This window comes from Lipomyces oligophaga (assembly GCF_038497815.1).
Source record: "Lipomyces oligophaga strain CBS 7107 unplaced genomic scaffold V1516scaffold_2, whole genome shotgun sequence".
Taxonomy (NCBI): domain Eukaryota; kingdom Fungi; phylum Ascomycota; class Lipomycetes; order Lipomycetales; family Lipomycetaceae; genus Lipomyces; species [Lipomyces] oligophaga.
Window position 1 is genome coordinate 580,017 of NW_027117786.1, and position 15,111 is coordinate 595,127.

A 15,111-nucleotide genomic window follows, 5' to 3' on the forward strand; every position below is an offset into this window, starting at 1 on the left:
CAATGGATTGTGTGATGCAATTGTTTTCAATAATGTTATGTAATAATTTTCGGTGTAGTATCCAACCTTCGAAATATTATAAATTGAATGCAATCATAGCGACAAGAGAGAGTTTGAAGGCGAGAACGCGTCAATTAATTGGACACTAGACCCAACCCAACCCATGTTTACGCGTCACACTTACGCGTTTATAACACGATTTTACTGCCGCTACCACTACTAATAACAATAATAATATTAATATTAATATTGATGTTGATGCAATGACGATAGATCGCGAGAATCGGCTAATATCTACAGCCGGCTCGACTCAGCTTACCCCAGTTCAAGCTGAACTTCTTGAAGAATATAAAACGTTGATCCACAACTTGAATGCTGTAAGTGACCACGAAATTATGACAAATTGCGACTTTTCTTTGTTCATCGAAAATAACATTATCAGTTATCGGAAGGATTAAAAAGACTTGAAAAACAGCCGACGTCAGAGATTCTGGAAAAACTTCGTGTTTTGGAACGCAAAACGGCAGTCGTGTTTATGCTGATTAAAGCTTCCGTGTACAGTGTATTTGTTGAACAGCGATATGACTCTGCAGTTGTGGATGAAGATGGTCATGCTGGAGTGAATTCGATGGGATATTGAGTGGATTTCATTTGGATAAGCGATACATTGGTGTTTGGAGTACTTTCGTAAATTTATTTTGCATTGATATTAAAATTGATATTTACATCTCAATTATATACAAGAATGATTACTTTGCCTGGAAATACGTAGCTCTGACATCAACTAGCTTCTTACCGCGAGAAATAGCAATCTCATGTGGAAGTTTCTGTGACATTAAAGCGTTGAGAAAACATTTGACAGTATTCATTTTGTTCCTTGACCCAGTCACTTTCCCGGATAAATCCCGGATGCCGGCAACACTACACATTTGCTGAATCAAATGGTTTGTCCGAACACCAAAGCCTGCTGCTCTCGGCCATAAAACCATTGATACACCGTGGAACTTGTGCTCGATGGTGCCGAAAATGGTCCGGTTCTCGTACACGGGAACTTTCACCATGTTACGATAAGCGTCGACACGGGCACGAGCAAACGCAGCAGTCGCATTGTTACGGTCTCGTCCTTGACCAATGCCTATCATGCCCTTGCCATCACCACAAACAACCAGCGTATAGACACTCCGGATCTTGCCGAACCGAGTTACGTTTGACACAGTCTTGTCCACTAGTCTTACAAAAGTGAGACCCCTGTAGTAGTCCGCAGGCATCTCCGACGTGAATAGTGGAACAGTAAGGTCAGCAGCGACTTTCGAAGTCTCTGCAGCCCCATCTGAGGACTTGGCAGATACAGAAGACTCCTGTTGAAATTCTGAATACTTCGCCCGTAGCTCTTCTGGAACATCATCGACATCGTTTTCTAGCTGCTGGCTGATCTCATCAATTCCGCCAATCCGTTTCGGATATAAATCACTTTTCTCGCCATGCTCCAAAAACAAATCAGTCTCCTCTGGACTGCCGAAGCGCGGCACTTTCTGAATAGCTTCAGACGCATTTTCCCAGAGCCCATTCGAAAGATCCCAGAAGGGATGTTGTCGGGCTAGATCATCACGATAAGATAGCTTGAAATGTGTATTTCCCGCCTTGCGCGCTTTCCACATCTCAGGAGTGATCGCCTGTTCAGTGGAAACTATAGACTTAAGCATTTTAGGGGAATAGTATTCTGCCAGTCGAAGGAGCTGTGACGATCTATGATGCCGCTTAGGAGGATGGATTCGAGTTAAGGACTGGGCTGGAATGTACGCTCTTTGCGCAAACGGGTCCATCTTGGCAGACATTTCTTCTATTCGAATAGAACTCGTACTTTCAGCTGAGCCCCTAGAGTCCGATTCTGCCTCAGATTTTTCTGTAGATTTCGGAACCTTGTTCGAATTGAAACGAATTGACTTCAGCTGAACGGTCACTAACCGTTTCGCATTTTTTTGCGCATTTATTAAAGGACGCATCTGTAGTCTAAAACCGGATGACTCCAGCATTTCCTCAAAACCAGCCTTCTTAGTTCTTTCTAATAGAATTTCTGGCTAGTGAGATTACTGCAGGTCTCTCTGTCTCCAATTGAGTTCGATGATGATTTTTCTCGGATCTTTGCTACAATTTATCCTAACTTAGGGCATATTAGTCCCATACTGCGACATAACTACAACTGCGAACGCATCACATGATTATCACGTGACTAATGGGACTTTAGGCGCGGCGTAGTGAATTTTTCTGGAACCAGTTAGAGGCAGGGAATTGGTCAAAATTGCAGAACGTAATTTATTACATTTAGCTTGTTTTAACTCTGTGACTGATATTGAATCGGAAAGGAATTGTATGAGGATTTTTTGGAGTAGAGCGCTAATCACTAGAAGCCGGATCGCTGTTGTTGAAACAGTTGCAAATCGAGCGAGGGGGAGGAGAATCAACGAGATGTCTGTTCACACAGCGGTGAGTCTGCCTCTTGAAGACGCGAATAGTCTTACGCAGGCTGAGGTTGAGATTCAGAATCCTGTGAGACTGAAGAGAAGAAACAGTCAGGAAAATATCAGCTCGATCGAAAAAAGACGGAAAAAAAAGCAACGGCGACCAAAAAATGTAACTGTCGATCGCTCAAGCGCAGAAGGAACGCTCATCCAGGCCGTGCTCAATCTGCGACAGGAGTTGGATTTACTCCCGCCCGAAGATTCTGTGGCTTTCTCTGCAGATGGAAACTCTTTTGTACTAGAAATGCCGAGAGTAGCAGATATGCGTGAAGTCGAAGTTGAGATCAAATCACTGAGCTCCTCCGGAGAAGGTGTCGGTATAGGATGCAATGCCGATGATGCAGAGTCCTCAGTCGTGGTTGTCCCTTTTACTGTTCCAGGAGACCGTGTTTGCGCCAAAGTTTATAAAACATTCGGAAAGGGGCTTTATCAAGCTGCGGATTTTGTCCGAGTATTGCGCGCAGGACCAGATCGCGACGACAGTGCAATTCAATGCAAATATTTTGCTCGATGTGGAGGATGTCAGTTCCAGATGATGCCGTATTCTTCTCAGCTAAATTTCAAAAGAACAATAGTTGAACGCGCTTACAGTCATCTTAGTGGTCTTTCATCAGATCAGATGCCTGTTGTCGCACCGGTTGTCGGCTCGCCCTTACAGTATCAATATCGAACTAAATTGACCCCACATTTTGACGTGCCGCGACATCGGGCAGCAGATAAAAGCAATGCTATTGTGCCTGCCGCTGAAGTGCCAATTGGATTCACGCAGAAGGGACGGTCTATCATGATTGACATCGAAGAGTGTCCAATCGCCACGCCAGCTATCAATGCCACATATTTAAAAACTCGAGAACGGGTACGCGAACAGTACCACGAATTTAAGCGTGGTGCAACGTTAATGCTCAGGGAAGGAGTTAGAGAATTGCAGGCTGAGGGCAATAACAGTCCAGCGACTGTGCCGGTAGTTATTGAAGATTCGAACGCCCAAATCACAGAATATGTTGGAAAATGGAGATTTCAGTATACAGCACGCGACTTTTTTCAGTGCAATAGTTCTGTGCTGCCTCGAGTCACTGCTTATGTTGGAGCTTTAATCCATGGACCTGTGGATGAAAAATGGGTAGAAGATATAGTTATGAAGAATGCTGAGCCAGAAGCTCCACTGACTACAGAACCATCCAAGGTGCGCTATCTGGTTGATGCTTATTGCGGGTCTGGTTTGTTCGGTATTTCATGTAGTGATAAGATCGAATCTGTGATCGGAGTCGAGATCTCAGATCAAAGTGTTCAATGTGCAGCTCTGAATGCCACAGAAAATGGAGTAAAGAACGCCGAGTTTGTGGTGGGCGACGCTACAAAAATCTTCAGTCGGATCGAAACTCCGGCAGATCAAACAGCCATGATCCTAGATCCATCGCGAAAAGGTTGTGGCCAGCCATTTCTAGATCAGCTGATGGCCTTTCGTCCTCGACGAGTCGTCTATGTCTCTTGCAATGTGCACACACAGGCGCGCGACATTGGCTACGTGCTCAATCATGAAAATGGGCGAGGATATAAGTTTGAAAGCGTCCGCGGATTCGATTTTTTCCCTCAAACACACCATGTTGAAAGCGTTGCTGTCTTGTCTCTCGATTAGCTGAACTGAATAACTTGGACCTTGGCATGCTTACTTTTGTACAATGTATAGACTGTATATATAATATTCCGCTAGTTACCGACCTAAGCAATCTATACAGTAATAGAGGGTCACATGACGTGTGCGACCTGGATGGAGGCCCCTGTGGTCGTCTGCGCAAGCGAAATTTAAGCCCTGCTAAGCCCGGCTCCAATTTGTCGTCCGTCAATAGCGAGCAAAAACTGGGTTGCGCGGATTGTGATCAATTTTGAAAACGCTAGGCAGCGCACTTCAAAATTTGAGTCCGAGTTTCGTGGGTGGAAATGTCGTGGTCGCCGGACTCGTTGGCGGCGCGCTCGGCCAGCATCAGCAGCGGTAGCACTAGCCATGGCGCCGGTAGTGCAGGCACCGCTGACGACGCTGATGATGATCCGGATGTGCTTCCAATGGAATCTAATGTTTGGGCCACTGATGACAGCAGTTCGAGTCTGGATCTCGGCGGTGGAGCCGACGGTGGTTCTGTGCTAGGCAAGCCTTTTGATCCCAAGTCATCTATGCCATTAGCACAGACTTTCGAATCCACTGAGATTCCAGGCGAACGGAAGACAGATCATAGGGAGCCAAATATAAAACATGATTCCACACATAGTTCAACTAAAGAACTTCCCGCTATATCAACCGAGTTAGAGAGTAATCACAAGCAGAGCCCACAGATCTCCTCGCCTCCATCACCGTCCGACCCGTTCTCTCACTCACCTTCTGCCTCTCGCCGTGCTTCTATAAAGTCACCTCTGTCGGAACGCAAAATTTCAAATCAACATGTACGTCGGATTTCTAATAACCCGCCGGAGATAGGCGAGGTCGAGCGAATCCTCTTTCCTGCCCATGCTGCCGCTGCAGAGGCTGCCGCCGCGGCTGCAGGACTCCCTCACAGTGCATCGAATCATGCGGGAAATCCAGTGTCGCCATCCTCGCCAAAGTCTCCTCAGAACCAGTATTCAGAGTTTTCCTATCAAAATTTAGCTGCACCGGGTCTCGCATTACCTCCTACTACAGAAGAACACTCGTCAATAGAATCTATTGCCGCAGAATCAGCCACTGACGACCCGTCAAGCAGTTCTGCGAAATGTCCGATAGCTGAGGATCCAAATACCCCATCAATTGCAAATGAGGACGATGGTTGGCAAGACATGCCGGTCTTTGCCTCTCACGATATATATGACGACGAAGGCAACATAATCGCTCATGAGGAAATCCCATCAGATCCCGAGGCAGAAGATGTCCAGCGAGGTGGTGCGTCAAAAGGCTATACCCGAGTCACTCTTGATGCTGAAGATGCTGACCGCGAATCGGTTTTGGATGATGAAACAAAATATTTATTTAATGATGAAGATCCGACCGACGCAAATGCCCGTAATCCGCTTGCTCAGCTACAAACTACAAAGCAGCTTCTAACCGACACTCAGCGTATAGCTTACGTCGGTCTTTGCAAGCTTTGCATGGTCGATATGGCCACCGAAATAGCCCTTAAGAAGGGGTCACCGAAGATAGCTCGCCCGCTGAGTACGATATTTGGTTCCATGGCTATGTGGTCGCAGAAGATCAGCATAAGATTATACGCACATATGGAACTAAGCTCGGAAGGTATTTTTTACGAGCTTTGCAGGTTTTGTAATCTACTGACATTCATAATCTAGAACAAATTATGATTGAGCAGCTTTCATCGCATGGCATCGAAGCATCCGATTTATCACCCTGTTTACTTCAGAACGCACGTATTCTGAACCCGATAAATCAAGAAGGTGATATGATCAGAAAGTCAATTGATTCCGATGAGCCCCTTCCAGAGTATACAGAGCAAGTTCCGGATCACGTATTGAATCCTACAGAACTTGAGGATGACGAGACTCTGGATATCGATATCCGATGGACCGTACTGTGCGATTTGTTTTTGGTACTTGTCGCTGACTCAGTTTACGACGCGCGATCAAGAACATTACTTGAACGCGTAGGAAAGCAGTTAAACGTTTCATGGCTTGACATCACGAAATTCGAAAAGCGTGTCACTGACGCCTTGGACGTAGAAGAACGCAATGATCAAGTTTGGAAAGAAGACGAAATTCTAGAAACCCGTCGAAAGCGTGCCCTTAAAAAGAAATATGTGTACATGGGACTTGCGACAATTGGTGGTGGGCTGGTAATTGGTCTTTCTGCTGGGCTGCTTGCTCCTGTTATTGGAGCAGGTCTAGCAGCCGGATTTACTACGATCGGTATAGCGGGAACTAGTGGATTTCTGGCTGGAGCGGGAGGAGCTGCCATAGTTACTACAACAGGAGCCGCTATTGGTGCCAAAGTAGGAGCCTCAAGTATGGCCCGGCGGATGGGTCATGTCAAAACGTTTGAGTTCCGTCCATTACACAACAATGAACGCGTAAATTTGATTATCACCGTCTCTGGATGGATGTCTGGCAAGATGGACGATGTACGATTGCCATTTTCAACAGTAGACCCTATCATGGGTGATTTGTTTTCTCTGTATTGGGAGCCGGACATGTTAACTTCTATGGGCCAGACGATCAATCTTCTAGCAACCGAAGTATTAACACAGAGTATTCAGCAAGTGCTAGGTAGCACTGTGTTGGTTGCGTTAATGTCATCATTACAGCTTCCTATGATTCTCAGTAAGCTGTCATATTTGTTGGATAATCCCTGGAGTGTTTCGCTTGATAGGGCATGGTCTGCTGGTCTGATTTTGGCAGATACATTAATTCGAAGAAATCTCGGTGTCAGGCCTATCACTCTTGTTGGGTTTTCGCTTGGTGCGCGAGTAATTATTTCTTGTCTGAATGAACTTGCGAAGAGAGACGCAGTCGGGATCGTACAGAATGTATATTTATTTGGGTCTCCTGTTGTTGTGAAGCGTGATATGATGGTAATGTGTTCGAGTATGGTATCTGGCAGATTTGTAAATGGGTTTTCACGAAAAGACTGGGTGCTAGGCTATTTGTTCCGTGCAACATCTGGTGGCCTCGGCCGGATTGCTGGGCTCGCGCCGATAGAAAACATCGCCGGAATTGAGAACTTGGACTGCACTGATCTTGTGGACGGTCATATGGCTTATCGAGAAGCAATGCCACGGCTGTTATCGATCTGTGGCTGGGAAGTTGTCTCGGAGGAGTTTTCTGAGATCGAGGATCCGGATCCAGACTTGGAGCGCGAGCGCCAGCGCGAGCTTATTGTTGAATTTGAAGAAGCTCGGCGGCAGATGGAGCAAGAGGCCGCCGCACTTCAGAAGCAGCATAGGCAGAAACAGCCTGGTTTGTTCGGCAAATGGCTGAAACCGAAAAAGAAGGAGTGGTGGGACATGTACGAGGAAGCCGAACAGGAACAGCGCCGGCGCGACGCGGAGTCCGGTTCTGCTTCTTCTTCGGCCACCTCCACTGTTGCACGCAATCAGTGGGACCCGACTACTTTTCGACCTGGCGAATACCATTATCAGTACCAACCCAAGCAGGACGACGACGGTTCCTCGGACGTCTTGTTCGATGTTGAAGCAATTCGCAAGGAAATCAGAAGAGCTCAGGCAAGAGGACTGTGAATCCGAAGCTCTTGCTGTTTCCGATCAAGGTTAGAATCTTGCCCAATGATTCGTTGCTCGTCATGTCACGGGTTAGCAACTCCCTCGGTAAGTTCACTCATAATATAGTCAAATCCAGATTTAATCTAAAGTAAGAAGCAAAATAAAAAGATTATACAAATGATAGAAACAATTCGTACCATATTCATATTCCGGTAAATAAATGGAGACGCCATCTTAAACAAAATGGACCTTTACAGTCAACAAGAATAATACAGCACAACGACAAATAGATATCAGAATCGGCAAAGAAGTGGAATGTTGGTGATTTTCTTACTCTATTTTTTCTACCTTAAAATATTGCATCTTTTCATAATACAGTTATATAAATAATCAGATTGGCAGTCTCGTCATTGGATTTCTTCCCAAAATCTCCTAATCCTCATCCATATCTGAGGGCTTGATTAATCCACCAACTTTAAGTGCTCTATCTCGGTCTGCCTTCTCCTTCGCAGCCAGCTCCGACTCTCGCTCCTCAGCATATAGGTAATCAGTAGAGTCGCCACCATACTCTTTGATCTGTACTAAAAAGTCTCTCAAATTCATCTTGAACCTGTTATGATTATCCACAAGCTTAAATAGCCCAGCAACAAAATTGTCAACCTGCGCTCGCTGAAGATGCGGGAATGCATTCATCAACATTGTAGCAGAGTACTCCCGCAAAAAGTCCGCGTTGGAGGTCCCCGGTGGGGCTTGATCTGCCTTGTATAACGGCACAGAAATCTTGTTAGTGCCAACAAGCTCAAACATACGAGCAAGAAGGAACGCTTGCAGCTTGAATCCAGCTTTATGGTCTGCATCAGTTAAGACATAAAATGCATCTTGAAGAATCCGGATGAAAAATGTCTGATAAAATGCATTGGCTATCTGTTCATCAGACTCTGTAATATTATTTATCAGCTCAATGCAAAGATTCAGTCCTGCAGCTTCGACCTCTCGGTTATCATGCTTACTCGCCCACAAGCATGCATCAACCACATATCCAAACACAGGTCCAGGAAGTTTTAATAATGCTGGAAAACAATGAAGATTAATTGCTCGAATAAGCTTAAAAAACTCAACCCTATGCTCAGGATATTCCGTAAAATCTTTGTTAATCATATCAAGCGTGCACTCAAACACACTTTCAAGAATCAAAACAACTTTTTCGGTAATCAAGCCCTCTAGTCTCGTCACAACAGTGGTCATACAGTTCAAGACTTCGGCGTCTCGTGCATCAGGAACATTTCGGTTATAATCTCCTAAAACTGCTTCCAAGAGAGGTGGAATCATGTTATTATTGACAGTCTCTAGATCGTCTGCCTTGCTCATGTAGGTTTCGATCAATTTTAAAATTTCTTTTTTCACAGTCCGCAATCCCCGGACGCGCGGCGTCTTAGTCGCAATAGTTCCTTGAGAGGCAATTGATTCGGAAATCATTTGACTTACAGCCTTGTAAAGCCCAAGCATGTCCATATAATTTCGGGCCAATTGAGGATAAAATCCTGCTCCCATAGATGAGCATGCAGATACATTTGTTTTCATGATATTGGCAATAATCTTGATCGTGTTTGTGTCCGATAGAATTTCAGGATTCTGCGCCGCCTGCTGGATTATCGCATCCCAGGCATTATTTGGAAGCGCCATAAGATCTCCAATAAGACGCTCTTGAATATTCTTGGCCGGTTGCGCGGAAATCATGTATCCGCATGCTTCATAAAAAGTGTGAACCTGCTGAGGCTGCAAATCGGAGGTGATTTTGTCGAGATCTCTAACGATCTCATCAATAAAAGGCTCCGTTTCATTTGCCTGCTGAGCCACAAAATGACGTTTGCACTTTTGTGCAATTTTAATAAAAGTATCGCAAGCCATATCCTGAACACCTTCGTGTGTCTCGTGCATGAATTCAAATAGTTTATTCACCACAGTTTTTAGAAATTTCCAGTGCGCCTTCAAGAATCGAGGATACTGGCCAACAATATACATAATATTAGAGGCAACAACAGCTTTATTATCTTTACCGCGCTTCATCTCAGTCAGGCCAAGAAGGTCCTTGATTACGGTAACCAAAAATCGCTTTTCCATTTCCTCATTCATGGCTCCAGAGATGGATCCAATAGCCCAGCAAAGAGTGTTTAAGTTGTTCCAAGACCATTCGGTGCCGTCAATTTGACGAGCAAGCTTAGTAGTCATAATAATTTCCGTATCCACGACGTCTAAATGTGTAAGATAGACGAGAACTTCGCGCATGCTTTTATACAATGTGATAGTATCACTCTCTTTAACAAACTCTCTCACAATCTCTCCCTCATCATTTTCCACAATTAAAACCTCCTCAGGCTTTACCATCTTCTCAATCATTACTAGCCGCAGACTTGAAAGAACCTGAGCATACATATGCTTTCGAAGTGGATATTTTGCAAGAATATCAGGATGAGCTGCTCCACCATTAGCAAACCCTGACGAAGACGCAAAGCTGAGTTGGAGCAAAGGATTCATTTCTGTGAGTGGTAGCTGTTGGACTTCTTCGTACAATTCGAGAACAAGACGAGCCCAATAATCTAGGCAGCCTTTGAAAATCTCGCGCTCGTCTATTTCCGAAATGCGAATAAGATAAAGATGTGAATTAACAAGAATATCCTTGTTGTCTTGCGATTCGATTAGTTTTAGGTGATGAGACAAGAAAGTTGTAAGAAAAATGGCTAGATTTTGAATGAACTCTTGTTCTCGAGTACCAACAGATTCGTAAGAGTCTTTGAAATCTGTAGTAAGAGGAATAATATTACTGACAGTCTCCATTGTGCGGAGAAATAGACTGAGAAACTGTGGATCATATTGCGGAGAAACCAGAGATGAAATTTCAGTCAAACATTTCAATGTGAGATTGCGAAATTCAGGTGGAGCTAAAAAGCGAGAAAGTAGGAGTTCGATGATGCCAGTCTCAAAAATGTATCCGTAGGGGATCCAATTCAAATACCTTAAAAGGGATTGCAATGTGGATATGATAAGTGAAGGTCGCGTAGCACGCTCCAAGACTTCATAACACAGGTTATGAATCTCGGAGAACTCAGAGCACATTTGCTGCTTTAAATTACGGGCCTTGGCTTGCGTCATCTGCTCCGCAGAGAAATCGAAAACTTCTTCTGAAAGAAGTTTCAGAATCGTCATGTTATTTTCACAAACATTGAGCGAAGACCGACTGGATGCAACTATTTCGGGAATAAAAGTTGGCCAGTTCTGTGGCCACTCTTGCTTCAAAATCTCGACAAGGGTTAAATTACATTTGTTGATGAGCGACTTTTGACTTCTGAATTGCACATCATCGGACGACATATTAATGCACATAGCAACGACGAAATTTCGGATTCCTAAAGATCAGACACTGTCAATAGTTGCTACAAGGTTTGAGCCCACCAGATCGTACATACCTTGTTGTTGGTCAATCGGAAGAGCTTTCCATCGGGTTTTGATGAGTTTGTCTAAAATTGAAAGAGCGATATCTACAAAAAAATATTAGATCTATAGAAGAAACGTAGGACCTCTGGTATCCATCCACTTAGACGACTTACACTTTGTTTGAGGATTTTCGGACGTCTGAAGGATTTGGTCAACCCGCTGCCAGGCATCTTGATGTTCTTGAAACTAAATAAATGGTGTGAGAATCCAAAAAGCCTTGAAACGGGATATCAGACACGGTAGAGCCAAATCACAGTAGCAGCTGTTGCCCGAGAAGACAAACCGGCTGCGCCGCAAGAATCTAAGCGCCGAGTGACAAGAAGGAACATACCTGGGTGAGAACTCGTTGAGCTTCCTTTTGCTAATTACCAAAAAAGTCAGCATCCAAATAGTGAAACGGATTTAAACCGAAGAAGAAATAACTAGAAATACTCGGGCTGTACTGACAAAACGGCTGTCCGAGAAAAAACAGACATACAGCCAGGCTTTGTAATAGTAAGGTGCAGAATGAGCACAGAGAGCGCGACAAGAGACATACCTGATCTGATGGGCCTTTGTAAAAGGCGTCGACTACCATGTCCAGGACATGGACATTTGTCGGCTGGTCAAAGTTTAATATTTCTTCCATAATCGGAGAATAAAGAGCCGGCACGGAGGCGGATCGGGTAGTTTGTTTATGCGTTCTGGGGGGTTGAGGGGAGTCTTGCGTGGTTGGAAGAAGAGAGAAAATGGCGAGAAACCAGAGAGAGCTCTTCCCTCAGCGCGCGGAGATAATCGAAAAGAAGAAAAAAGACGAAAGCAATAAAAAAATATAGATAAATCAGAAAATCAGATCACAGAAACGAGGAAAACAATTGCAAATCTGCACGTTTTCTGTCTGAAATCTCTTATGTTTATTCGACCAAAGACCGACAGCCAGACAAAGTAGACAAGCGCAAAGGCAAAGAAAGCGTCCGACAGAGACTACGGCGACCACGCCGTCGGGACGATTCGGTTCAAACCCCTCGTATCTATACATTTACTGACTAAGCATCGACACAATCCCAATATCTCCGTCGAGCGCTGTAAAGTAACTACTTAGAGGATTAATATGGAAATCAACTAATCTCGCAATTACTACTGTACACAATTGATATCTATGCCACTACAGTACAGGGAGTTTATCGTCACCAAAATTATTCTAGACCACAATACTTGGAACACGAAACGCAAACAGACATGAGAAAATAAAAAAAAATTAATGATGTATTGAATCAGCCAAATCGTCTCGTAGCTCATCTCCGCATACTCCAACTAGGACGCAGGTTTGTAGCCATCTCATCCTTGCCAGCAACCAAATCTTTGTTATACTGGCTCATTCGGTTTACTGGCACAGAGTTGCCTGCAACTGCATTTGCGCTAGTTGGGTTGTAAGGTCGTGATGGCTTAAACTCCATTTCACTGAACTGGTGCGAGTTCCGCCAAGCATGTGGTGTGGGTAGCTCGCGTAACTGCTTATCAACCCAGTCCTGATGACCGATTTGAGGGCTGCCCAAAGGCGATGAAGTCAAGCCCCCATCAGACATCCCGCTGGATCCAGGTGGGGCTCCTGCGGAGGGTGGAACACGACGGCTTCTTGGAGGAGCAAAGGAAGTTGGCGAACTCAAAAGATCATCCTCTCCAAGCTTATGCGGAGTTGGTAATGGTGCCAATGGTTCCAGTGGTAATAGAGGGGGAGGTACGGGACGACTATGCTGATTTCTAAGATTTGGAGTCGAAGAAGAAGGATTGGTGGAATATTCAGACATATTCTGGAGAGGCACTCCTGATTGCGAAGACATTGATCTTGGAACAGACAAGTAAGGAGGAATATTGCCTTCGTATTGTCCAACTTGTCCATTCGCCACTCTTGGTCCACGTCCGCCAGGCAGCGCCGGTAGCGGAGGATGGATTGCACGGGAGCGAGATGAAGGGCCCATGGAACCTTGTGCATCATAAAGAACTCCAGAATCATCACGGACCATATGTTGACCAGCGGGTAGTCCATTAGAGCGTTCATGATCAAAGTACGAGTTATAGAAAGAACGCATTCTAGCCACTCGTTCTTCTTCTGTAGCGTCGAGCGGAATTTCTGGAACCTCTTGAATATCTTCTGTAAATTGCTTGACTTCTCTTTGTGCTTGTTGAGGTTGCTGTGTTACGGATATTTGATGCTGTTGTTGTTGTGGCTGTTGCAATGGTGCTGTGGCTACAGGAGCAGGTATAGTTAACGATGCAACGTCCGAAAGATTGTCGGACGAACTTCCTATTTCGCTCTGAGCCGGATAAAACACTCCGGAGGATCGTTCAACCCGCTCACGAGCTCCGGAAGCAGATCCTGGAAATGTAGTTGTATGCAAAGGTGAAGGAGTACGAAAGGGAGATTGTTCTGGTATCGCCGACCGTGTAGGAGCTGAAAGCGAGTTGGAGGGTGACGACGAGGGTACAGAAAATGACCCAGCCCCAGTTTCACCCAAAGAAGATGAGGAAAGATCAGAGTCAAGTGTACTTCCAATATATGTACGCGAATTTCTTTGTGACGAAGGAAGTGGATGGACAAGAGAGTTGTTGTAGAGCGAGTCGGAAAGAGAGGTATGAGAGGGAGAGTTCGCAACTAATGCGCGTTCAGGTTTTAGAACCGATTGCATCTCATACGACTCATCAGATGCGTTCATGGTAGATGAAAGTTGCGACTTCTGCATCTTGGGCTTGGTATAAGGTGGAGGAATTGACAGCCCCATGCCAGAATTTCTAGAATACTTTCTTTTCATAAAGGAACCACGTCCAGCTTCCAGTCTCCCTGGCCATTTTGAGGGCTGAGACGCGATATAGTAAGGGGACTCTAGAGATGTTCTTGAAGTTGAAAGTTCAGGAGGTGCCATGAACCCATAGATTTTGTCTTTTTCCGCACTGCCTGCGCGAGCTGAACCAAATCGACGGGGTAGAGTTGGAGATAAATCAACATCTTCTTGATTATTGTCGAAGGACGCGCCATCATCTTCCTTACGAAGACGACGTGCGTTGTATCTGTGGAAGAAGACGAGAATAAGAAAGATGACAAAAACTGGAACGCTGTAGCATAGAATTGGTTAGCAAGCAAGACTAGAGATAATGCGCGTCGCGGACAGGAAATGATGAGTTTAACATACGCAACACCAAGACCAATAGCCAGACCCTGAGAACCAGTTGGACGTTGGCAAAAGCTAGACGACTGATTGGCTTTGTCAGAGCAGTCGACGCTATCAGACGAAGAAGCTGAAGATGCTGAAGCAGAAGAAGTCGACGACTTGGAGATAGAGGAAGAGGAGGATGCCCGACGAACAGCCTCGAGAGCAGCACGGCTTGTCAGACCGCGCAGACGTCGTGAGATTGCAGTCATTAGCCGTCCTGTGAGGTAAGAAGGAGGATGGAGATGCGAGAATGCACAAAGTAAAAGAAGCAGAAGAAGCACGCGACGGACGCAGTAAAAATAGAATAAGCAGGGAGAAAATCTTTGATCCGAAGCGGATTGTGAGGAAAACAGAGGAGAAATAGGTATCTAGATAACAAATGCGCAAACAAATCAAAAGAAGTTCGCTATTCGAACTGAAGAAACAAAGATGAAGGGAAAAAGATCTTGAAAAGGAGTGTTTGGGCACTTTCCTAGTCTGGAGGAGGTCCGAGGCAAAATGGGCGGTTCCAAGAGGAATGACTGGAGGGGCTCTTATGAGTACCAGCTGTTCCAGACGCGTCCAATTGATCTCAAATGACTCTGAAAACGCGCTCAATCCCGTCAAATTAATCTACTGTCGTTCAAAAATCAGATTTCCGTATTTAAATACTACTATTTGTTATCGAAAAGGCATATAAATGCTGCTAAATCGACTGGGGTACACAGCAGTTTGTTG

At 45.0% G+C, this 15,111-nt stretch overlaps 6 protein-coding genes across 6 annotated transcripts; 3 read left to right on the plus strand and 3 right to left on the minus strand.

Moving 5' to 3' along the window:
- Positions 1-215: 215 nt before the first annotated feature.
- On the plus strand, positions 216-761 carry V1516DRAFT_689438 (DASH complex subunit Dad3-domain-containing protein). Its single transcript, XM_066923811.1, has 2 exons — positions 216-377; positions 443-761. The coding sequence occupies exons 1-2, from the start codon at positions 264-266 to the stop codon at positions 638-640; spliced, it is 312 nt and encodes a 103-aa protein (XP_066778785.1). The 5' UTR covers positions 216-263; the 3' UTR covers positions 641-761.
- V1516DRAFT_670552 (mitochondrial 37S ribosomal protein uS5m) lies at positions 677-2,130 on the minus strand. Its single transcript, XM_066921387.1, has one exon. The coding sequence runs from the start codon at positions 2,031-2,033 to the stop codon at positions 750-752; it is 1,284 nt and encodes a 427-aa protein (XP_066778786.1). The 5' UTR covers positions 2,034-2,130; the 3' UTR covers positions 677-749.
- Positions 2,131-2,781: 651 nt separating this feature from the next.
- V1516DRAFT_621223 (S-adenosyl-L-methionine-dependent methyltransferase) lies at positions 2,782-4,155 on the plus strand (the record flags this gene model as incomplete). The annotated part of the gene is made up of 2 exons (XM_066919518.1): positions 2,782-3,624; positions 3,670-4,155. The coding sequence occupies 2 exons, from the start codon at positions 2,782-2,784 to the stop codon at positions 4,153-4,155; spliced, it is 1,329 nt and encodes a 442-aa protein (XP_066778787.1).
- A 151-nt stretch (positions 4,156-4,306) lies between these two features.
- V1516DRAFT_167304 (uncharacterized protein) lies at positions 4,307-7,965 on the plus strand. The gene is made up of 3 exons (XM_066918684.1): positions 4,307-5,778; positions 5,832-7,819; positions 7,871-7,965. The coding sequence occupies exons 1-2, from the start codon at positions 4,458-4,460 to the stop codon at positions 7,730-7,732; spliced, it is 3,222 nt and encodes a 1,073-aa protein (XP_066778788.1). The 5' UTR covers positions 4,307-4,457; the 3' UTR covers positions 7,733-7,819; positions 7,871-7,965.
- On the minus strand, positions 7,908-12,119 carry V1516DRAFT_670558 (CRM1 C terminal-domain-containing protein). The gene is made up of 5 exons (XM_066921388.1): positions 11,745-12,119; positions 11,538-11,567; positions 11,320-11,392; positions 11,179-11,250; positions 7,908-11,118 (listed from the first exon to the last, which is right to left on the minus strand). Exons 1-5 carry the CDS (start codon positions 11,832-11,834, stop codon positions 8,147-8,149), a joined length of 3,237 nt encoding a protein of 1,078 aa, XP_066778789.1. The 5' UTR covers positions 11,835-12,119; the 3' UTR covers positions 7,908-8,146.
- Positions 12,120-12,228: 109 nt separating this feature from the next.
- V1516DRAFT_670562 (uncharacterized protein) lies at positions 12,229-15,074 on the minus strand. Its single transcript, XM_066921389.1, has 2 exons — positions 14,374-15,074; positions 12,229-14,296 (listed from the first exon to the last, which is right to left on the minus strand). The coding sequence occupies exons 1-2, from the start codon at positions 14,601-14,603 to the stop codon at positions 12,481-12,483; spliced, it is 2,046 nt and encodes a 681-aa protein (XP_066778790.1). The 5' UTR covers positions 14,604-15,074; the 3' UTR covers positions 12,229-12,480.
- Between the last annotated feature and the right edge of the window lie 37 nt (positions 15,075-15,111).

What these genes read in the sequence shown, in the direction of transcription:
- V1516DRAFT_670558 (XM_066921388.1), bottom strand. Translation starts at nt 11,834, where the DNA reads ATGGAAGAAATATTAAACTTTGACCAGCCGACAAATGTCCATGTCCTG. An exon ending in ACAAAGGCCCATCAGATCAG is followed by an intron (nt 11,568 to 11,744) that starts GTATGTCTCTTG and finishes TTTGGTAATTAG; the next exon opens with CAAAAGGAAGCTCAACGAGT. An exon ending in CGAAAATCCTCAAACAAAGT is followed by an intron (nt 11,251 to 11,319) that starts GTAAGTCGTCTA and finishes ATTTTTTTGTAG; the next exon opens with ATATCGCTCTTTCAATTTTA.
- V1516DRAFT_167304 (XM_066918684.1), top strand. Translation starts at nt 4,458, where the DNA reads ATGTCGTGGTCGCCGGACTCGTTGGCGGCGCGCTCGGCCAGCATCAGC. An exon ending in TATGGAACTAAGCTCGGAAG is followed by an intron (nt 5,779 to 5,831) that starts GTATTTTTTACG and finishes TTCATAATCTAG; the next exon opens with AACAAATTATGATTGAGCAG.
- V1516DRAFT_670552 (XM_066921387.1), bottom strand. Translation starts at nt 2,033, where the DNA reads ATGCTGGAGTCATCCGGTTTTAGACTACAGATGCGTCCTTTAATAAAT.
- V1516DRAFT_689438 (XM_066923811.1), top strand. Translation starts at nt 264, where the DNA reads ATGACGATAGATCGCGAGAATCGGCTAATATCTACAGCCGGCTCGACT. An exon ending in TGATCCACAACTTGAATGCT is followed by an intron (nt 378 to 442) that starts GTAAGTGACCAC and finishes TAACATTATCAG; the next exon opens with TTATCGGAAGGATTAAAAAG.
- V1516DRAFT_670562 (XM_066921389.1), bottom strand. Translation starts at nt 14,603, where the DNA reads ATGACTGCAATCTCACGACGTCTGCGCGGTCTGACAAGCCGTGCTGCT. An exon ending in GCTATTGGTCTTGGTGTTGC is followed by an intron (nt 14,297 to 14,373) that starts GTATGTTAAACT and finishes TCTATGCTACAG; the next exon opens with CGTTCCAGTTTTTGTCATCT.